General features: G+C 37.7%; 1 protein-coding gene across 9 annotated transcripts in view; it reads right to left on the bottom strand.

The window, feature by feature from the left end:
* Nucleotides 1-8,554: 8,554 nt before the first annotated feature.
* Fbxw7 (F-box and WD repeat domain containing 7) overlaps nucleotides 8,555-23,737 on the bottom strand; it is a 113,239-nt gene continuing 98,056 nt past the window's right edge. For all 9 annotated transcript variants that reach the window (XM_042701640.1, XM_042701641.1, XM_042701639.1 and 6 more), the window contains 8 exons: nucleotides 22,982-23,116; nucleotides 20,722-20,845; nucleotides 18,762-18,898; nucleotides 17,083-17,196; nucleotides 15,639-15,820; nucleotides 13,572-13,797; nucleotides 11,460-11,670; nucleotides 8,555-10,469 (listed from right to left, as the gene is read on the bottom strand). In XM_042701640.1, the coding sequence (XP_042557574.1) occupies nucleotides 10,201-10,469; nucleotides 11,460-11,670; nucleotides 13,572-13,797; nucleotides 15,639-15,820; nucleotides 17,083-17,196; nucleotides 18,762-18,898; nucleotides 20,722-20,845; nucleotides 22,982-23,116 (1,398 nt within the window). In that variant the 3' untranslated portion in view covers nucleotides 8,555-10,200. The remainder of the gene's footprint in view (nucleotides 10,470-11,459; nucleotides 11,671-13,571; nucleotides 13,798-15,638; nucleotides 15,821-17,082; nucleotides 17,197-18,761; nucleotides 18,899-20,721; nucleotides 20,846-22,981; nucleotides 23,117-23,737) is intronic.

Here is a 23,737-nt window from a genome sequence, read left to right as displayed (position 1 = left end):
TCTTCCTCATGGGAAGGAAAAGAGAAATAGGAAGAGGTTGTGCTCCCAGTATCTCCTTCCTTCAAAGGAATATCTGCAATGACTTCATTTCCTCTCATAGACCTAAGAACCAGGCCTTTAACATTTGGGCCAAGTTACGCTCCAGATCCAAGCTAGAGCAGGTTAGGATTATTACTGGGACAAAGACCAGAGGATTGAGGTGATTTGTAGCCACACCACTGCTGTCCTAGCTTCTGATTTGACAGAACTCCTCCAGAAGTATCGTCCCGCCCTCCTCACCCCCCACCCCCCCAGGCCCTGTCTTCTAATTGATTGATTGATTCAGTACCTTCTGGATGGAGGGTGAGTACTATGGAGAAAGAAATGATACTTTCTGAAATCTGCTTTCTGATTTTTTGTTTCTGCTTTGGTAATAATTTTTAATAAAGGCAAATGTTAAAGCATTCCAATACTTTACTACTCTTCCCCCTTTTCCTTCAGACAGAGTCGAAGTTTTTCAATTCTTACAATACTGGAGATTGAATCCAGGGTCTTGTGTATGCTATGCAAACACTCTACCATTGAAGCCAAACACCCAGCGCTTTTGTTTAGATTTTGTTATTGAGTCTACACAAGCATCTATCATCTAGAACTCCTTGCACTCACCTCTTGTGGGATTTTCTGCATGAATATTTCATTGTCTTGAAATCTCATTGTTTTGTTTGACCACCTCTTCTGTTAGAAAAGGTTTCTGAGATGTAGATGTGCTGAGTCTTTTCCCATCTGAAAATACATTTTTGTTCCCTCTCAGTGAAGGGACAATTCAGCCAAGCGTTGAATACTAAATACTTTGCTTGTGGAAGTTTGCAGCATTTTATCTTCTAACATTTTGTATCTAAAATTCCAATTCTTTTTTTAACCTTGTTTTCTTTTTTTTTACATCTTATTTTTTTGTCAGTTGTGGGGCTTGAACTCAGGGTCTGAGCACTGACCCCTGAGGCGTTTTTTTTGCTCAAGGATAGTGCTCTACTACTTTGAGCCACAGTGCTACTTCCTGTTTTCTGGCAGTTCACTGGAGGTAAGAACCTCAAGGACTTTTCCTGACTGGATTGCCTTTGAACTGTGATCCTCAAATCTCAGCCTTCTGAGTAGTTATAATTATAGGACAGGTATGAGCCACCAGCATCCAGCTTAACCTTTTTTTCTTCAAGAGCTTAAGAACATTTGTTGTTGTTAGTAACAGGACTTACACTCAGGGTCTTGCATTTTCTTGCTCATTGCTGTTACTCTACTACTTGACCTCTGCTCACAGTTAGGTTGTTTTACTGGTTAACTGGAGAGTCTTGCAGATTTTTCTGCCCAGGCTGGCTTCAAATCTTGATCCTCCAGGTTTTAGCCTTTTGAGTAGCTAGGCTAATAGGCATGAGCCTTTGGCACCCAGCAGAGTTTAAGTACATCATCATTTTCATTATGAACCATGGTGTGGATATTTTTTTCCATTGACTTATTCAAAGGGCTCTCAATGGCCCTTCCAATCTAGGGATTTTGTGTCCTCTGATTCTGTTCCTTTTTCTTGTATTGCTTTTGAGTATTTTATTTTCTACTCTGAAACTCCTGTCATTGAGATATTAGATGTACCTAACTGATCCTCTAAGTATTGTATATTTTATCTTCTAATTTCCATCTTTTCCTTTAGTTTTTTTTTGATTCCTCCAGTTTTTATTTTCCATTAGCTTTTTCTCTTAAAATTTTTTCTTTTGGTTTCCATGAGATTTTTCAAAAATTTTATTTCCATAGTACCAGCTAAGCATCTTGTCCTTCTGATGGTATTATCATTCTCTATGAAAGCTTATTTCATTTTTTTTTGAAATTTCATATTTAAAGAAAAACAGGCTAAAAGCAAATAGGAAATTGTATGTCGTTGCAGCTTGCTGAGTGAAGTGTCTCCTTGGCTGGGTGGGGCTGGCAGTTCCATCAGAGGAAGCCAGACAGGCCAGTGCTGTTGCCTTGCCTCTAACCCTGCAGGAAAATGCCAATGCCAAGGCCTCCCTGCCTAAAGCCCGTATACAGAGATTTTACTCTTGTTCACTTCTCTAGTGAGGAATATCCTGGTTTATGCCAGACTACTGGAATTCTGGGAAAGGATTAAAGCTGTAGGCTTTAGCTCAATCTCTGCTTTCATTCCTTAGCTGTGGCTGTAGCCTGTTGTGTGTGTGTGTGTGTGTGTGTGTGTGTGTGTGTGTGCGTGCGCGCGCGCGCGTGTGTGCACGTGCACATAGGGAGATTTAGAAGGGGTACACATGTGGCACCCTGGCTACGAGAGAGGCATGTCCTTCCTTCCAACTGTCACTCCAATGTTCAGCCCAGGATTTACCCTTGCCCAATCTAGGGCACTTCAGATAGTACTGTAATCTATTCATCTATAGCAAACAACTTCTTCATGTGCTTTTCTACACCCAAGGCTAATTAAAACTTTTGTCTCCTTCTCTTGTTCTTTTGGAGTTATGCCCTTTTAATGCCTCTCCTTTCCTTTAAAGAAGCTCTTGGCGGTGCTGGGGGGCGGGGGGGCGGAGAGACAATGTACCATTTTAGATTCCACTGCATATGACTTTCTGACCCGGGAGAGTGCTTTTAGGTTCTTGGCACATGTTGGGAGGTAGTTTGAGCATCATTTACTGGAAGTTTTACAGATTTCTCTTCCCAATTAAGTTTGTAATGATGACCTGAAACCATCATCAATACAGTGTGAGCAGTAGTGATAATGTAAACGTGACTAGTATGCCCTGAACACAATCAGCCCCCACTGTACCACAAATGTACAGTATATTACACAATAGTCACAACTTTTATGTTCTCTCCTATGGGTGAGGAAAGAAGTTCAAAAAGTTAAACAAACCTCCCAGCATCTCTCTCTCTCTCTCTCTCTCACACACACACACATACATACATAGCTGAAATATAATTTGAACTCAACTATCTTCCATACTTTTTTTTCAGTCATGGGGTTTGAACTCTGGGCCTGGGCACTGTCCCTCAGCTCTTCAGCTCAAGGCTAGCGCTCTACTACTTGAGCCACAGTGCCACTTCCGGTTTTCTGGTGGGTTTATTGGAGCTAAGTATTGCGCGGCCTTTCCTGCCCAGGCTGTCATTGAACTGCGATCCTCACATCTCAGCTTCCTGAGCAGCTAGGATAACTGGTGTGAGCCACCTGTGTCTGGCTATATCTTCCATATTCTTGACAACAATATAATCAAGGCTGCTAACATAACTGTGGATTTACTGTATGTCACTATCTTCAGCTTAGCCTGCTTGCCTCATGACTGTGTGACAGTGCAAAAGCTTACTGCTACATTATTTACTCAGCTGTTCTTAAGACACAAGTCATGATGAATTTATCTTTTAATTTCTTACATGAGCGAAGTGTCTATCTTCTTTATCCAAAAAAAACCTGGGAAGATTTTTCTTTGAAGAATGCACTATTTTGCCCACTTTTCCTGTTTTCACTCTTGTGGAGACTTCTTCTCAGGCAACTCACCCTTGTTTTTCTAATTGGAAAAAGTGAGAGAGGGATTCATACAGTCCAACCATACCAGGAATGTAAACCATACTTGTTCTCTGAGCCTCCCCAGTTGAAATCAGGTCCTCGTTTGCTCCTAAGTACTCCAAGTTGATAGGTGGAGGCCCAGGAGTACATGACTTATAAAGCAGGTCCACATGTTTGCAATCATACAGTTGTGAACTCATATATTATATAGAGATCTTGGGCCCAACACTCAGTTTACCCAAGCTGTCTTTTCCTCTTAACTGTGTGTGTTCTTGAGTGAATTTTTGACATCTCTCTGCCTTAGATATAACTAAGACATATCTGAAACAACTATTTCATTGGACAGTTGAGATTAAATGAATTATTTGAAAATACTTAGAACCACACTAAGTATTAAGCACCAAATAGTAGCTAGTTACTGTATTTCCTTATGTTAACTATGTCCTAGGCAAAATTCCAAGTGTTTGACATACAGAGTCTCAGGAAATCCTCATCACATTACTTTATTTATAGATGAGGGGAATAAAGTTGAAGAGCCAGACATGGATTCATCTTGAAAGTGACAAAGCTAAGCTTTAGGGTAGCACATTCAGCACATCCCTGTGACAGTGAGGGCTACTGGAGTTGTCATTTTCTAGATAAGCAGAAACCAGGCAGCAATCTGCAGCATTTTTAACAAGCAAACCTGGAAATTTCACACTCAAAAGAAAAGGAACTGCATTCAAGTTGTCACTCATTTGTTTCAGTCTTTCATTTTAGATTTAATGTTCTGAGGTCTTAAGTTTGTAAGTTTCCAAACCCAGATCCAGTGCTTAGAAGAGCTGTAATATAGTTTTACTCATTTTTATTGTCTTTGCTACATACATTGAAGCTACTCAAACTCCCTTTACAGGAGAGCAATCTCAAATGGAACATTTTTTTGGGTGGCTGTTTAGTAAATCTTAATACAATACAGCAATGTAAGTTTTGAAAAGTCTTTTAAGTCAGCCAGGTATGGTGGGTATAATACCTGTAATCCCAGGGGAGACCAATCTGCATGGCCCAGAGACAATTTAAAGAGTAGGGGAGTGGGTTTGGTAGTATATGCATGCCCTGTTAGCTCAGCTACACCCCAGGTTAAGGTCAATCTTGAAAAAAATCACAAAGACCCTATCTGAAAAATAAACTAAAAGCAAGAAGGCTGGAGGCCTGATTTAAATGATTTCAGCTTCCAGTACCACACACAAGGAGACAAAAAAAAAAAAAAAAGCCATGTAACTTCCTCCTTATAGTAAAGAGCATTTTGACTTTTCAAAGCTCTTGAGAAAAAAAGGGTAAGTTGACAATACACTGAAAATTTGATTTTAAGAGTGATTTCAAAATAATCTTTCTTTGTAGAACCTAACTGCTGAAGCAAAACAAAACCTAACGACACAAAGTGTGCCTGGGTTTTGTCACTGAAGGAGAACCACTCCATGGTTCCTTGTCCTTAAGAATCCTGGGCGAATCAGATCATCTGAAATAGAAACTCCACTATTTTTATACTGTAAACTGGGGAGTCGCCAAGGCTTTCGTATCAGCAATGAGTTTCTTAAACTGAATTGAGTATTTATACTTTACACTTTGGGGGAAGGTGTGTTCCCAGACCCTTCAACTCTTCATGCTAGTCTCCCTGAAAAACCTTTGAAAATTACTTTCTGATGTGTTTTGCTTTACCCACCTAGAAAAGAGATGGCAGAAATTGGCAAGAACTTCTCTCGTTTGGGTACCACTAGTGTTAGATGAATGGATGAGTGTGTTAGTCAAAGATAGATAGCATGTGTGTGGCCACTTCATACCTTGTCTGTTTTTTGTAAGGACACACAACATCCTCTGCAGACACAAGGGCACCGATATCAAGGGAAAAAGCATAGGCAAGCCTCCGCTTGGCCACCAATCCCTTCTTTATACGATTGTTTTTTGTTGTGTTTTGTTTTGGTTGGTAGGTGAAAAAAAGGTTTAAGGAATGATGTGGTTATGACAATGCCTTAATCCCTGTTTCCTATATACTCTCGTATACATATGCACCATTTTTAAAATTCAGGAAAGGCAGTGGACATTGAAATAACCCACCTTACAAGCCTTTATTCAACCTCCTCCCTCCTCCACCAGCAGCGCAGAGCCACCTTTATTCTTAGAATTACAAAATATTCTCCAACTGCTAAGGGAAAGTGGTGTAGATTCTTCATGGGCTGATGAACATGAGGCTATAGGTTACAATACTGATTTTTACTGGGATAAGACACCACCAACAGAAGGAAAATGAAGCTGTGTCTAAGAGAAGTTGTCGATTGAAGAAAATGAATTCAAAAATTTTCCATCCCTCCAGAGGGGATGAACGAATCAAAGAAACTGCAATATGACTGTTTATGCTATGCAAAGCAACAGAGCCTTACTTCTGGTTTCTACATCCAACAGGAATTACAAGGGTGGGAACATGATGGGTGGGTTTCCCCTGAGTTATGTTCTCCCCACTATCCTTTGCACCTTCCTTTTATAACAAGACTGAGTGCCCCCAAGAAGGGCACAGAGAAGCAGGGCACCTCTAGACCCCAACATCCCTGGCTCCCATCTATTTCAAGGAGCAGAGACACAGATCTTTAGGGTTGTTGCTTGATTGTAGCCTCTAATCAATTCTGAAAAAGACTTTAAAACAGAGTAGCTTTAAAGGGATATAAAATGGCCCAAATCAGCCAATACAAATAATTGTCAATTTTTGTTTGAAATTAAGCCAATAGGTAGGTTAAAACATTTGCTTAATCATTTGGTAGGTACTAGCTTGTAGGTACTTGCTTGTTGCAAATTAATGAAATACTGTTGTAATTAAATCTCAGTAAGGGTGTTTCAAAGTGTCAAAATTACAATCAACTTCACTGATATGAGAGTCAAATCTCTTTGCTGTATCCAATGGCACAAGGCACCTACTCTGTAAGGGTACTTGTAACATCTTAGGAACTTGTAACATCTACATATGGAGACTGCTTACAGTGTTGTGAAAATTACTTAAATATGTTCATTCAGGAAAGATTTCACAACATGGGGTGACTTTGGTGACTGTGTGTTTGTGTGCAGTGTTAAGGACTGAACCCAGGGCCTCATACATGCTAAGAGAATGCCATGCCATTGAGCTACATCCCCTTAGTGATTTTTTTTTTTTTTTGGGGGGGGGTGGTCAGTCACGGGGCTGAACTCTGGGCCTGGGCACTGTCCCTCACCTCTTTAGCTCAAGGCAAGCACTCTGCCACTTGAGCCACAGCACCACTTTTGGCTTTTTCTGTTTATGTGGTGCAGAGGAATAGAACCCAGGGCCTCATGCATGCGAGGCAAGCACTCTACCACTGAGTCAACCTTCTCAGCACCCCCCTTAGTGATTTTTTAAAGTTACATACCACTACAGCATTTTAATTCCTTTAAAATCAGGGTGATACTTTGTCTTTTAGGGTTATACTTGCTATGATAGATTTTCATGAATTCCTAAAATGTTTAATAAACCTTAAATATACACAAAACCACTGTTAGGCACTCAATACCTGTCTCTCACTGGATTCAATGAGAATCCATGTGGCTCTATGTCAAAGAATGAACACTCAATATTACATATATATGTGGAATCTATTTGTGTAACATTCTTGTATGGATCAACTAAAATATATAGTTGCAATGATGTTTCTTTATATTATAGTTAGGCCTTATTTACATGGTATGTGAAAATTTGGTTTCAAGAACTATCAAACAGGATTGCAACTTTTTCTTGACAATTTAGTCATCACTGTTGAATAGAAGTAGTCATATACCCTGCATTTTTTAAATAGTCAACAGCTTCTCTCCCCTGAAGTGATATTCTCATCTTTATTTCTCAAGTAGCTGGGATTATAGGCATGTGCAACCACCTCTAGCCCCTATCTTACTTTTTAAATATATTTTCTTTAAGTCATTGTACAAAGAAGCTGCCATTCAACAAAGCAGTCTATGAATACAAGGCTTCTTGATCATTACCACCTCTTTCAACATTCTTCTCTATGCCTTACTTTTAATCATAGTTTTCCACGTTTTCCTGTTATTCTTGTGCCTGTAATTTGCTAAGGCCTACTAAGCCAAGTAATCAAAGATACCAGAATGATGTCTAAGGTAGGGGCACTAAATTCAGTGTCCATGTCTTTTTTGGTAAACTCACTTCAATGCAGCCTTGATCTCTGGCTTAGCAGCCTTGGGGGATGGACAGCCCTGAGTGTGACTATGAGAAGCTCATTCTCAAGAAAAGAGTTCTTTTTTTTTTTTGAGATTTTTGTCTATGGCCTGGATAGTTGAGATTGCTGGGGATAGCTATCTCCAGAAACCACACCATACACACACACCCTTTCTCTGGCTACTGAAGTATGAGATATATTTAGTGCTTATGTAGTTTCAATAACTAAGTTTAATTTTCCTCTCCCTTACCAGATTTACTGAGCAAAATGACATTTCAAACCTTGCTGTAGTGGGTCAACAATCACCTGTCAGAACTCCAGGGTAGCATTTGTCTAGACCTTGGCAATGTGGGTTTGAATCTTGGCATTCTGATGGCAAATGACCTAACTATATTGATGTTTAGTTTGTAGCTCTTCTTTCAAATGCAGGTAGTAACAGTACTTCTGGGGGGGGGGGGGGGGGGAGGGCGGAGATGGAGATGGGAGTTTGAGAGATAATGTATACAAATGTCTGGTGAAGTCTAAAATAAACTGGACTTGTAGCTGTAATCATCATGAAAACTTCTGTGGCTCTGTGGAAGAACCAGTTGTTGTGTTTATGATTCCCGAAGCAATATTCAGAGGAAAGCAAATTCCCTCCCTCACTTACTGTTTAAAGAGAGAAGTAAAATCTGTATCTGCAGCACACTGCTCTTACCTAACACTAGCTGATTGCTGTCATGGCATAGAGTGCAAAGGAGCCAAGACCTTGCTTCTAAAATGTTAAAAATACATCCTAAACATTTACAGTGAAACAGTATTATCTCAGTGGAAGAAACAGGCATACTAACATGAAAAAACACATTTTATTGCACTTAAGTTATAAGAAAATAAAATTTCTAAGTGAGTCAAACCATAGACACAATCCCTTTAAAGGTTGTTTTCCTCCATCATGTCAGGTTGGTACGTAACTAAAATTAACCAACTTGAATCTGACTGTTTTAAATCAGACTATAAATAAAACAAACAAAAAAAAATAAACAGGAGGAGGAAAAAAGACCGCCTAGGATACAGTGTTAAACCACTTTCACAGTTCAGCTTGAGTTGTGGCTCCTGGAGAATGAGGCAAACCATCTGACTTTTCATTCGTGGCGCTGGTTTGCGTGTGACATGTTCACTACAGAGACTGAATCATTCCTTTTTTTGTCAGTTACTCAGAGCAATGAAACTGTAACAGTTGTTTTCCCAAATACTGTAAAACGCTAAGACTGACCAGCAACTTTATTTTAACTTTGTGTTTTATGTATTTTTAAAATATCTGTCAGTTTTATTTTGTATGTTCATCCATTCACCACAGCCCTCAAAAAAGAAAAGTCTCTCCGCAGAACAGGCGGTAACAGCTCTGTTCCAAGGAATGTGTTTTTTTGTTGTTTTTTGTTTTTGCCCAGATAAAAGAAAATAAGCTTTGCACACACTCTCGATTCTTTACTTGCAGGCAAACTTCACTCTTTATTATCTGAAACTCTTCCACTCTCAGCCTCTTAGAGGCACAGATGGTTCAAGTTTCAGTGGCAAAAAGTCTTTTTTCTGTAACCAAACTAGAGCAAATTTGGAATTCAGTCTGGGACTAAAACGTCACAGCAGAAAAAAAATAAAAAAAAATAATTTGCCTTTTTTTTTCTTTCTTTCATTTAGCAGCATAAATAAGTTTGGCCACTGGGAGTACAGTACAGGGGTGGGACAACAATCCCATATTTGAAGACCTACTTCTAGCACCAGCGTCAAGGATTAAATCCATCTCAGGACTCACAGAACCCAGGACAACTTGCCACCTTTGAGCAACATATGCATTGAAGAGTGTAAATGGAAGCAACAGTAAATAGATTAACAGAGGCTAATACTGTGATTGATTGACATTGGCAATAGTTGGCAAAAAAGAAAAAGAAAAAGCTTTTCATGATAACTATACAAAACAATTCACAGTATTTTTTTTTTTAGCTTTTCCACTTCAGAAAAATGACTTTTTGTTGCAGATGCTCTCTAGTTAGAAAGTCAACCAGTACTTGTTTTGTTATTACTGCAGCTCTTTGCTAGGTGACAGTAACAATATTTCGGCATTAACACTGCCCAATAACCACTGGAGAAGAAAATAAAGAAATAATTGCACCTGGTTTGATTTAGAAAGTCTCAATTTGCAAAGCTGCCCTCAGTCACAAATGAAGAGTCAGCTGACGGACGCCTTTCCTGTCAGTTGCATTTGTTGTCTGCTCCTCTCTTCCTTCTTGAACTGTAGGTCTTTTCAATCTGTTGCCCCAAACCAACATCCTGCACCACTGAGTACAAGGGATTTTTTTTTCATTTTCTTTTCTTTTTTCTTTTTATTCTTTTTTCTGTTTTTTTTTCTTTTCTTTTCTTTTTTTTTTTTTTTTTGCGCAGGGAGAAGGGTAGGGAGTATATCGTCTACACATTTGGACAAAATTCATCTTCTGCTCTTTACTTCATGTCCACATCAAAGTCCAGCACCAGCAGCTTGGTTTCTTCAGTCCCATTCCGACTCCCAACTGCACACACCAGCTTTGTGTTCGAGGCTCTGATCCTCCACACAACTCCCCCACTGCCCCCACTTTCCAATGTGACTAGGTTTCGAATAAATTCACCCGTTTTCAAGTCCCATAGTTTTACAGTTCCATCATCTGAACTGGTAATTACAAAGTTCTTGTTGAACTGTAAACAGGTCACAGCACTCTGATGCTTGTTGGGACCTAGGCAAAACCAAAGGAATTTAATTACTGGTTAGAAATCCTAGTTATGGGTCTGTTACATTATAATTTCTAGACTTTTTACATTACAATATACACTAAATGCAACATTTAAAATGCTGCATATTTAGAAACCTTGTTCTCAAGTATTTTAGGATCAGCATGGATACAAGAAAGTCTGGTAGCTATTTGTAACTGAAACATTATCTTTCAAGAGTTCTATCTTCCAGGAAGCTTGGTTAGCTACCAGGCACACATTTTTTTCTCTGGCTTTGTGAGGGAGAACTTTGCCTAGCAATGACATAGAGTTGGTGAAACTTTGTGTATTCTGCTGAGGGACAAATGAGCATGAGGGATCTATTGCCTGTCATTCTGAACTGACCAGTCAAGGTGAAAGCTGAATGAACACTGTTCTAAAACTCACAGGAAGAGGTAAAAGCAACATGCAGAAAGCTGCCATGATACCCGCCAGATGGCTTCACTAAAAAAAAAACAAAAACCCAGTTTCTGAGAGCTCTGACTAGAAAACAGAAAAAGTTAACCATGAAGTGCCCCACTGCTGTGCCTGGTTGCATAGGAATGACTATAACCTTCTTTTAGCTTAGAGTGACTATTATGCTTTTTCAGTCAGTTTAAACAGGTGACTAACTAAAGGCCAGAGTAGGTTTTTAACAGCAAGAATAAAATTCAAAATACAACAAACATGTTGCTGCTATGAGGTGGTGAAGATCTTTCTTCTCACTTTTCTTTAAGGTTAAGCAGAGTCAAGTGAACACATAGGAACTGATTAAACAGTTTTCTATTAAAAATGCAATTTCAAACAAGTTCTTATAGGAACCTACTTTGTATGCGAAAAGAAAATACTCATTAACTTTTCAATATTAAGCATTTTGCGTGAGATTAACATTGTGATGCTACAGTTCTGTCCAGTTTTCTCTCCTGAGTAATTATGGCATTTGTGATGACTATAATCAAAGACAGACCAGTACCTACCTTGCAATGTTTGTAAACACTGTCCTGTTTTGATATCCCAGATTTTAACTGTAGAATCTGCATTCCCAGAGACAAGAATATTGTCTTTGAGTTCCATTCCACTTGTTAAGGACTGGTGCCCTGTTAATGTGTGAATGCAATTTCCTGTCTCCACATCCCAAACTCGGATTGATGTATCAAGAGATCCACTCACCACATGGATGCCATCAAACTACAACAGACACGTTGTATTAGAAAGAAGTATGGGCATGATTTGTATCAGTTATTGACTTATTCCTCTAGGGGAAGGGTAAGGCTGAAAGCGCAGTTCTAGCAAAGTGTGGCAGATAAAGTAACCTGCTTGTCATCAAGCAACTCCACAGTGTAGTTTCTAGGACACCACTTTCATAAATGCTATTTTTATATACCCAGTAGTTTCAAAATAAAGGTAGAAACAAGGAAACTGACTCCTGAAATAATCAACAACAGTATTTCTGGATCATCTGGTAGCTATGTCCTATGGACTATTCAGTGAGGCTTTTAGAGTTTTAGTTCCTTCCCCACAGGAAGCTGAAACTCATGCTTGAGCTTGACGTAAGAGGTGTGCTTATCAGCACCTGAGGCATTAAAAGGGAGAGAGATACCTTTCATCATGTTTAAAAGCGAGTTCCATTAAAAAAAAACTGTAGGTAAAATAAAAGTAGTTTACAGGATGCTAATGCTAATTAAAAATGTATGAAGGATAATGGTATCTGGACATTCTGATGACAAAGCAAGTCGTATAGCTGTCTCTTCTCTAGCTTCCTAGTCACATCACAAGTCAATAATTATCCACTGGTTCCCACTAGACAGATATAAAAATTCGTCCATCTCTTTTCTCTTGTTTTGAGAATGTTATATTCATTTAGGTTCTGAGCCTATCATCAAACCAAAAAAAAATTCCATCTCCTTCCAATTTAATCAACACTTTAATTTTCATATCACTATTTCATGATATAGAAGCTACCTTATCAATTAAGAAATGAATACCCTAAGAACAGCAATGTCAGCACTGGAATTATGTACTAATTAGCTGATCATTAACAAACAATAACTGGTAAATAAACTATGTAAGTAATAAAACATTTTTAATGGAAAATGCTGTCTCTAAAAGAAATAAAATATCTATTTTCTAAATTTGCTATTAGTCTAGTTAATGATTATGAAATATGAACAACAAAAAAAATTAGGTTAGTCAAATTTCCTTCACGGCTACCAACCAAAGGCTCTGTATAGAAAGGCTCCACTGCTACTGTAAATGGGGACAGGATCACAACCACCAAGTTCCATCAACTTTTAGCTATCACAGCAAAGTGGCAGCTTTTGGCCAAAGTAATCCTCTGCTAAGAAGTTTATTAAAGTCAAAGTTATTTTCCTATGAGACTATTAAATTATACAGCAAAATTTACAGTCCCAATGTTTCAGGTTCTAAAGACAAATATTTGCACTTTGGAGGGAAAATGGATAGCAGAATTGAAACCAGTTAAAGAGTTTTGAAATTTAGCTTTGTTCATGCCAATTTTATAAACATGTAAACAAGCTATACATTGGTGGCCTATGTCTGCAATCCTAGATACTTGGGAGGCTGAGAAAAGGAGGCCAAATCTGGCAGAAGATTCACAAGATCTCTTTCTCAACTCATAGCATGGGAAGCTGATGAGATTGGGAGGATCATGGTGCCAGGCCACATCAGAGAAGAAAAGCCCATGAGATTCGGTCTCCACAGCAGGGAAACTGGATGCAATGACACATTCTGTGATCCTTGCTACAATGAGAAGCCGAACAATAGGCGGATTTTGACTTAGTTGTATACCCTAGTGAAGTGAGACTCTATCCTAAAAATTAACTAGAAAAACAGGGCAAAAGGCATGGCTGAGCAGTAAGTACATACCAGCCAGGCAAGAGAGAGGCTGAGTTCAAACCCCCAGCATATGTAAAATGTATAGGGGTAAAACAGGAGATTAACTGGATTCATCCTCATCTTTACAGGACTGAATTGAATCAGCAAAGTTGACAGTGATTATTTGACAGAGTAGAATAATCTTATGATTCATTAGCAGAGCACGTAAGAGATGGAGAGATAAGATCTCTTACCTGTAATGAATAGACTCTATTAGTATGCCCTTGCAACGTGTGTAGACAGGTCTCAGTCTCTGGATCCCACACCTTCACCATAAAATCATACGCTCCACTAACAACCCTCCTGCCATCATACTGAACACAGCGGACTGCTGCTACATGACCCATCAAGACATGTAAACACTGGCCTGTCTCGATATCCCAAACCCTAAGGGTGGCGTCTCGAGAACCACTAACAACTCTGTAAGGGGAAAGAGAAAAAGAAGCATTGGATTTTTAGTAACATGAAGAAACAGATCAAGTCAGTAGGTATTTTTTCCTTTCTTAAGCAGCAACACCTGTTTTTCACAAGAAATCTTATTTAAAACTTTCATATATAAAGACAATATTGAGTTACTCAGATTGGAATGCTAAGTGGGGAAGCCAAGAATTTTACCTGGTTGGTTCCTTGACTTGGACCTTGTGTTCTAGCACCTGGAGGTTCCGTGGAACAGAGTTTGAAAAAACCTCTTTTATTATATTCTAAAAGAAGGCCACTATCAATATAAACAATATTTTAGAAATAAAATGGCAATGTGTATATATATAAATATTAATGCAAGTCTAGGGAGTATTACTTTGAACAACTTAAATTTTTTTAATGTTCTCTGTTGTTTCCTTAAATTTCAAGATGAACACTTACTACCTTTGTGACTAGGTAAAAAATTCAGTAAAGGTTCCTCAAAAGATTTATAACCAAATTTATAACCAAAATTTGGGGTTTAGACAGCTACAGGTATTGTTTTACATCTTATATTCTGGTAAAATGTACTAGATTTAGATATGTGCTCAAGGAAAATATGCTTGTGCTTATTATAATGCTTAAATATCCAATAGGTTACGGGGATATTCAGATCCATGGATTTTTAAAGATAGATCTGTAGAAGGTATAGAAATTCCTTAAAACTTTGGCCTACCATGATTAAAGTTCTGAAAACCAGAGTGATTTCAATCATGTAATTATCTCTGGATTATAAAACAAAGCTGAAGACCCAGGTGTTCTTATCATTCCTGAGCAAATGCCAATTTCCAAGTTTGAAAGAGTGGGACATTGAAGCACTGAGAGACTGAATACAACTGCAAGTGAAGTGCAAGATCTCTTGATAACCAACCTCAAATTTAAACTACATAGCACACTGAAGTAGATTCCAAGTATGAGTAAAAAGGGTTCTTTTCTCACAACTCAGGAAAGACATCTTCTTACTATAATGGTGCTATGGACAAATTTATAGGTATAAAGAGATTTATCTCTTTTAAACTCAGGCTCTTACTATGTAGTCCAGGGTGGCCTTGAACTCAACATCCTCCTGCTTCAGTATTCTGAGTGCTGAGATTATGGACATGTGCTACTGTATGTCTGGCTAAAGAGAACTTCAATGACAAATGGGATAGAAAACACATGATGGAATTTCACCAGGAGAGTACTACAAGACGGGTCTGGTTTGGCTGAAACCATCTTGAAAACAGGACTGAGGGTTTCTTCCTCAATTCAATAGCCTACACTTGCAGGCTCCCAAAATAAAGACAGGGCAGTGATGTTATCATAATTAGATGAGGGCTTTCTGTCTGCTGTATAAAAGACCATGCTTAAAGCTATGCCAATAGTTCTAATGACAGATGATAAGTGAAGATATTAAAAGCCACAGGTCTCAGCTTTTGTCTCAATGGAGGGGGGCAGGTGGTGATAAGGTAGGTGGGTAATTCAAGACTCAGAAGGCTGAGTGACTAAATTTTTTATACTTTCAAAATTATGAATACCAAGAGGCAGAAAATCATTTTTTGAAGATGATTAATCATCAAAGAACAATAAAACAGACTAAGGAGGAAGCCCATAACACCATCAAATAAGGAGGGAAATTTAAAGATAACGTCTCCGTTTTAAGTCAATTCTGTCTGACTCTCTTAGTTTAGAAACATCTGCAGTCTAAAAATTAAAGTCTAATTTAAGAGGTCATTATCACTGTTCTCAGTAATGCCACAAATAAATGCCACAAATTCACAAGTGATAGGGAGAAATCCCTGCCATGATACTTTTTTTTTTACCTTTTTTCATGGAGATGCATACAACGTACAGTGGAAGTATGCCCATACAAGGTGTGTATACATTCTCCGGTCTCAGCATTCCACACTTTGAGAGTCCGATCTGTGGATCCACTAATGATGATATTGTCTCTCATCTGGGATGACCACACTCCACCTGTATGTCCCACTAATGTTCTCAGACACTGGAAAAACACTTAAGTTGATTAATTTGAGGTAGAAAATTCAAACAATATAACAACAGCTCGTTAAAATTTATAGTAAGTTATTTATTCCATTTGGTCCAGCAGAAAAAAACTCTGTACATCAATACAATATGGCTCTATCACTACCTATTCCTTTTTGTTCATCCAGCAGTATCATATACTTACATGGATACATCAGTAAAACACACAGAAAGCAAACATGGTATGAAACATATGATAAGAATCACATACGATAAGAATCACATGAGATAAAACATATGATGTGAATGAAAGCAAACATACTGAGATGAAAGCAAAGTATGATAGCTCCAGCCTGCCCTCCTTAGTGAAATAATATGTAAAATTGCAACTTAGTTTCTTCCTGGGAATAGAGTCAATAAAAGAATGCCAAGAGAGTTGGGTGTGGCTCCATACCACATTTCACATTAATCTGCCCAAGGCAGTAGTTAGGAGCCAGACAAGCTACTTCTAGACAAGTAAAGACAGACATTAAAACCCTGAAATAAATCCAAAACTAATATTACACCATGCAAATATGAAGTTGCTTTAAAAAATTTTACCATCTGACTTGGAATATTTATAAGATTCTTGTCCAAGAAGCAACATGATAAAAGACATTTTCATAGCATATTTTTTCATACTTTCTTCTTTTAGTTTTTAGATGGCCAATTATTTAATTAATGACAATATTCTTCTTTGGAAAAATAAAAATTAATATTTACTAGTTAATCATCAAAGCATAATATGTGAAGTAAAGCTATTCCTTGAACTGCTTCTTCTTTCAAACACATATTTAAACATCTACTCTTCTTAATTTCCACTGGAGATAACTCTAGATTAACACAATTTACTTCTAAGTTATAGGTAGGTAGCTCATCAACAAAGAAATTCACAAGGAAAACTAAACAACTATACTTTTTGAAAGACATTCAGAAATAATGTAGTGTAATGTGGAAAAGAAAGGTGAGAAGTAATAGGCCAAGAAAAAGAAAAGGTGCATTTGAAAATCCTTATGATACTTCAGTTACAAAGGCATAAAGGAAACCTAATAGTCTCTTATCATGGTAAACACCATTTCCATCATGCCAGAGACTTTCCTAAATAGGAAGGGAAAGGCAGAATTAGAAGCCCTGATATTTGCTACCAAAACAAGTGTGGCTCAAATCTTTTATGAGTTATTATTTGCAAAAATATGCATTTACAATGGTAACTTGGTAAAGTGCAGAAAGAAGTCAACTTACTTTGCCTGTGACTGCTGACCAAACTTTTAAAGTGTTGTCATCAGAACCACTAACTATTCGGTTACCACAGAACTGTAAGCATGTGATCACATGATCATCATGTCCTTTCAGCACCTATCAGGTAGAGGTACACATTAGAGACATGCTACCACATTGTATTCTTTACAATCTGGTGAGAGGAAGAAAAACAAAGTCATAAACAGAACCAGTAACCTGCAGTCTACTTCTAAAATTAAATTATGTAAGGTATGAAGCACCATCTTTCCTTTCCCTGGCTGATGAATTAAGCATTGACCATTTTTTTAATCCATATTCTATTACTTACATTTGAAATACCCACTTTTAAAATCTGAGTCAAAACCTCATAAAGATGGTTCAAGCACAATGTATTTTATAATCATCTATTTTATCTGTTTAAATCAAAAGAATATGTATCCTTTATTTGCAATTTGGGCATACAAGAACAAAAGAAAGCATCATTTAACCAAAAGACAACAGTAACAATTGTCTGCTTTTTCAACTTATGAATCAAAAACCTGTGACACCTTATACATGTCAATTTGCCAGCATTTTCCCAAACCAGCTGCTTCCCTCATTATAAGAGTACATCTAAGAATTTTAAGCATTTTTAGCATTTTTTTTACATGCTGTAAAACAGAAAACTAGAATTATGCTTCAATTCATAAAAATAAAACAGAAAAGTCACCAAAACCAAAATGAAGATTCTCCTCATTTATGCTTCAATTCACAAAAATAAAACACAGAAAAGTCACCAAAACCAAGAGGAAGATTCTCCTCAAGAAATCATAGTTGAGCCAGGCACCAGTGGCTCACACCTGTAATAGCAGCTAAGCCAGACGGCTGAGATTTGGAGGATCAAGGTTTGAGAGCAGTCCAGGCAGAAAAGTCAGAGAGAAGGCACTAAAATAACCAGCAAAAGCTGAACTGGAGGTATGATTATGTGGTGGAGTGCCAGTCAAGCAAGCAAGCAGAGTAAGCACAAGGTTATGAATTCAAACTCCAGCATTAGAAAAAAAAATTATGTGGGGAGAAGTTACAAATAGAGAATGTATATAACACAATAGAATTTTATATAAGGATATTTTCAGATTGTCCTGTACGTACAATGACATTCTTCTCATCTTTGATTCAAGTGAAATTTGTTGTCAGTGAAAAAATGAGCAATAAAGGAATACTGTAAATTATACTTTCCATTATTTCAATATATTGTAGCTTTGGTTGGGGGGTGGTGGCAGTATTCAGGTTTGAATTCAAGGCCTTACATTTGCTAGGCAGGCTCTCTACTACCTGAGCCATGTCCCCAGTCTTTTCATTTACTTTTGGAATAGAAATTTTTCTTACTTTTGTTCAGGCTGGCTTCTGATCACAAACCTCCTACCTATACCTCCTTTGTAGCTGGTATTACAGGTATGAACCAATATGCCCAGTTTGTTTGTTGAGATATGGGGGTCTAACTTTTTGCCTGGACTGGTTCAAACTACAATCCTTTAATCTTTCAATTCTCTTTCACACCCCAAGTAGCAGTAGCAGACATTACAGGTGTGAACTATCATGGTTAGCACATTTTCTCACATAAGTGACACTGTTTTCTAAGAAACAGTACATTAGGTTCAGCCACTGATTAATGCCTTCCATGCATTGTGCAAGAATTCAGTTACCTTAGGAGATTTGAGTTCTCCTCGTCTCCAGTTCGTATCAATTCTATGCTGTCTGATGTATGCACTTTTCCATGGACTGTGTATGAAACCTGGTTTTATTACTTTTCTTCTCTTGATGTGCAATGGTTCATCAATCCCTGTAGTGTTAAAAGTTCAACAGCATAAATCCAGTAGTAACAATTACATATTGTATACTGTATCTTATAATCACACATATTTCCCCAGGAGACACAGGACCCACCCCAGTGAAACACTCACTCCTGTACAGTTTATGGGACCTAACCAGAATTGTCTCAAGGAGGCTTGATCTCCTACTGTGACAGACTCAGTTAACTTTAGGCCCAGTGTTATTTTCTGCTGTGCGTTATCCATAAACTGCAGAGCCCTGTCCAATTGTTAATCTTGTTAGCAAGTACACAAGCACAACACACTGCTCCATTCCTTTCTCACAGTAATTCCAGGAGACACTGGTGAGGATGTACAGTGCCCGGAATGCTGGGGCCTGGTTTGTACAAGTGAAAACTGGTACAGGTACTGTGGGAACTAGTGATGTAATTCTTCAAAAATGTAGTACACATGGCTAGCAATTTCAGTTTTGGATATATAATCCAAAAGTATTAAAAGCACAGACTCAAACAGGTACCCATGCTGGTAGCAGTTATTTGTAACAGTCAAAATGTCTATTAGATGAATGGACAAACAACATGATATATGTACACAGTGGAATATTATTCAACCTTTAAAAAGAGAATCTGTATACATGCTGTGATATGTATGGATCTTGAAAATACTATGTCAAATGAAACAAGATTAATTACAAAAACAAACTCAAATATCATATGAGTTTTACCAAATGAGGTATCTAGAACAATCAAATTTATAGATATAAAAAGTTGTTGCCAAGGAAGTGGCACTATGGCTAAAGCGGTAGAGCACTCGTCTTGAGCTGAAGAACACAGGGACAGCTCCCAAGCCCAGAGTTCAAGCCCCACAACCAAACAAAAAAAAAAAAAAGTTGTTGCCAGGCTAACAAATTTATTATTATTATTATTGTTATTTTCTTTTTTGGTGGGGCCAAGAGGAAAAGGGTCTTTATTTCCATATGTCAGGTCATCAAGGGAAAGCGCAGCCCAGTGAACAAAATTAATTATTTCTAGAGATAGTTAGTAGTGACTGCTGTGCAAAAATGTGAATACATTTAAGATCACTGAACTGTATACTTAGAATCATTAAAATAACCCATTTTATAATATATGTATAATCATGTTTTAAAAGACATTAAAACATGATCCTGTAAGAGAAGTTCAGGCAGCAATGATTAGTTTCACTGCGTGTATAAAGATACAGAAGGAAGACTTCACTATTAAACTAAGTCCCAGACTGGGTCTAAACCTGAAAGCTTTATAAACCTGGACAAACCATCAATGCTTCCCATTTGCCTATACACAACAAATGGCAATCACCCTCACAGCATTCCTCTACCTCTATGATTCTTCACAAAAATTTTATTTCTTAAAGGAAAACAGCAGTTTTACACATTTCTGCCAAACTATATAAAAATGTTACATATTTTTTTCTAAATGCCTGCTGGAAAAAAAAGCTCTTGTTTTCATTAATGTACATGGCACTTACTCTTCTAAGAAAGAGGATTTAAAACACAATGAAAGTGTTCAAGGACTATAAGCTCTATGGCAGGAAGAAAATGGCCGAGCAGGGATAGGCCCAGTATTCACAAAGGCCGACTTCTTAGGCACTGTATTGCAGGAGGAAATTAGGGAGGAAGTTATGTGGGTATATAACTTGTAAGATAATCTGTGGGCTTCCTCTAAATTGTCTCCATCTATCTTTCATTGTTGGAATCAAGTAGATAGATGAGTGTGGAGTTCCATTCTTCTATCTGGACATGAAGCCTATTTTGTCTACTTGTTTTTCAAATTCTCTCTACAATTGTGAACCTTACCCTCTTCTTTGCATTTTTCTCTCCAGAGAAGGTTGTCTTCAGCCAAAATTCTCCAGTAGCGACACGTCTGAGCCGCTTGCAGCAGGTCTTTGGGTTCCAGGAATGAAAGCACATAAAGGGCCAACTGTGGAAAAGGAAAGGGCATAGTATACTCACATGAAAAAAACTACAGAAGAGTTAACCGTTCTCCACAGAATACTTAGATGTAAATGTAATTCTACAAGTTTCTAAAACTATGAAAGATATACCTTCAATCTTAACAAATTTAAACTAAATCAAAAATAAATACCCACTCTACTGTTTATATCTTAAAAACACTGACTAAACGTCTCTGCTCTCGCCTTTGCTCTTTGCCTCAACATGTGTATATATGTACGTATATGTTTCTTTTGCCCACTCCAGGTCTTGAATTCAAAATTTTATGTTCTTCCTCTTGCTTGTTTGTTCATGGCTGGTCCTCATCAGCCATACCTCCAAGCCTCATGCTTTTTTTTTGGGGGGGTCTGGTCGTGGGGCCTGAACTCTGGGCCTGGGCGCTGTCCCTCAGCTCTTCAGCTCAACGCTAGCGGTCTACCACTTGAGCCACAGTGCCACTTCCGGCTTTTTTCTTTTTGCTTATGTGGTGCTGAGGAATTGAACCCAGGGCCTCAGGCATGCAAGGCAAGCACTCTACCACTGAGCCACCTTCCCAGCCCCCAGCCTCATGCTTTTTGCTGGTTGGTTGGAGGTAAGTCTTTTGGACTTTTCAGCTCAGGCTGGCTTCAAGCAGAGATCTTCAGGATCTTAGCCTTCCCAAGTAGCTAGAATTACAAGCATGAAAAACTACTGCCTATTATTAAACCATTCCATAAGCAAATAAAAGTAATAGGTTCTAGTTACTTAATACTGTTTATGAGGATTTTTTGGGTCAGGTCACATAGAGGTATGGGATAATAGCCTCTGAGCATGTTTATTTTCAAGCAGTAATACAGAATTTAAATTTGAGTTAAAATGTATCTCAATAGAGCAATCAAGTTTATTATTTAATTAAGAGACAAGGATTAAATTGAACTATTATTTAAGTCATACATGTTGTAAAAACATGACTTGAATTATTCTGTTGAATTCTTAAATAGGAATTACACCCTATCAATCACTTTATAGAGTCAATCATTAATCATTTATTGGCATTTTCCATATTCAAACTATACTATTAACCAGTATTCAGCTTAACATTTTTGATGAATAACAAAAAAACTTCATGAAACAAGATGTTTGTCTATCCAAGACTATTCAGTATATGTATACATGTTATTTATAAAGAGGTGTGTATTTATTATGTGCACTGACACTTTTTATACATACACATAATACATATACACACATCAACATTGTACTTTAATTGTTAATTTCATTAACTACTTGACTTGCTACTTACCAGTCAATCAAAGCCTAATTCGACATCACTGTATTATCAATCTATGAAACTGTAAAGTCAACAGAAACCAACAGACACAAAGATAATTTGTGCAGGAGATGATAATTAGTGCCCAAAATATTTATGAGACATATAGAAAAAAAGGCTATGTTTTAGTTTATTTGGCTGAAGAATAAGTTTGGTAATTAACAAGAAGCAGCAGCAAAAAAACCTAGAACAAATAAGATGTTAAAAGTACATTCCCCCCTCCTAAATCAACAGGTAAAATCTCCTTCATTAATAGTGATCAATTCCAGTAAATGCATGCATTAACAAGAAACTGGTGCTAAGAAAAACTGAAGTGCTAACTTCATTTCACTTATGTTTGTCTATTTCTATCTAGCAAGTTTCATCAAATTGGAAATGGTACTTTTTTTCTTATTTTTGTCATTTAGTAATGTAACTACCTTCAAGAGTATAGTTTAGTGATTATATTGAACTGCATTTCTTTCCTCATATGTGCATTGTATAATTATTGTAAAATATGCAGAATTTCACATGTGTATGTATTTCTCTCTGTCCTCATCTCCTATTCTCTCTCTGCCTTCTCTCTTTCTCATCCCCTACTTTCTGTTACTTCTCCTACAAATTACAATGAATTAGTTATGACCATTTCTAAATCATGTACACTGATACTACCTTATCGTCAATTACAGATATATGGGTATTCTTGACTTTACATTGTCTCAGAAACAAATTTGATGCTTGCTAGTTTTTTCTAAAACTGAATCTGTTGAATAGACCCGCTTATGAAAGTCACATAAGCATTCCTTGACTCCAGAAGCACATGAATAGGAAACTTACCTCTTTTGGGAGCAAGGAAATGAAGTCCCGTTGAAACTGAGGTTCTATCACTTGCATCATATGCTTCACTTGTGTTGGTTCACAACTATCAATAAGCTCATCTAAAGCAAGCAACTTCTCTGGTCCGCTCCAGCTCTACCAAAGAGGAATTAGAAACTTTTATTATTTTGACAGATGCCTCTAATTATAAACTCACAAAGGAAAATGTCTATCACTCATGGCCATGTCTAGATGGCAGAACGACATAAAAAAGTGTGGACAGAGGCACAGATGCCACTGATGAAGTAATGATTCAGCGTAGTCAAGTTCGCCATCTTATTGTAAAGGCTTTAAAAAGTCATGATCTGACAGAACAATATTTCTGTATTATATTTTTTGTCATGTTCATCTACCACCAAGGTACAGCTTGCAATGCCAAAATTTTATTCCAGAAATATTCATTTGAGTTACAGAGTAAAAAGGAAATTCTAATTGATGATTCTTCTTTCTCTATATTCTTTCTAGTGGGCATGACAGGATTTTGTTTTAATAAGGTTTTCACCATAGGTCACCACAGCTAGCCTTGAGCTAAGGAGCTGAGGGACAATGCCAAGGCCCAGAGTTCAGGCCCCATGAGGAAAGAAAGAAAGAGAACAAAAGAACAAAGGGAAGGGAGGGAGAAAGGAAGGGAGGGAGGAAGGAAGGGAGGGAGGGAGGGAGGAAGGGAGGAAGGAAGGAAGGGAGGGAGGGAGGGAGGGAGGGAGGGAGGGAGGGAAG

The sequence above is a fragment of the Dipodomys spectabilis genome, unplaced genomic scaffold (genome assembly GCF_019054845.1).
Source record: "Dipodomys spectabilis isolate Male_0828 unplaced genomic scaffold, ASM1905484v1 ptg000297l, whole genome shotgun sequence".
In the NCBI taxonomy this organism is placed as follows: domain Eukaryota; kingdom Metazoa; phylum Chordata; class Mammalia; order Rodentia; family Heteromyidae; genus Dipodomys; species Dipodomys spectabilis.
This window is presented reverse-complemented; position numbering and strand designations above follow the sequence as displayed.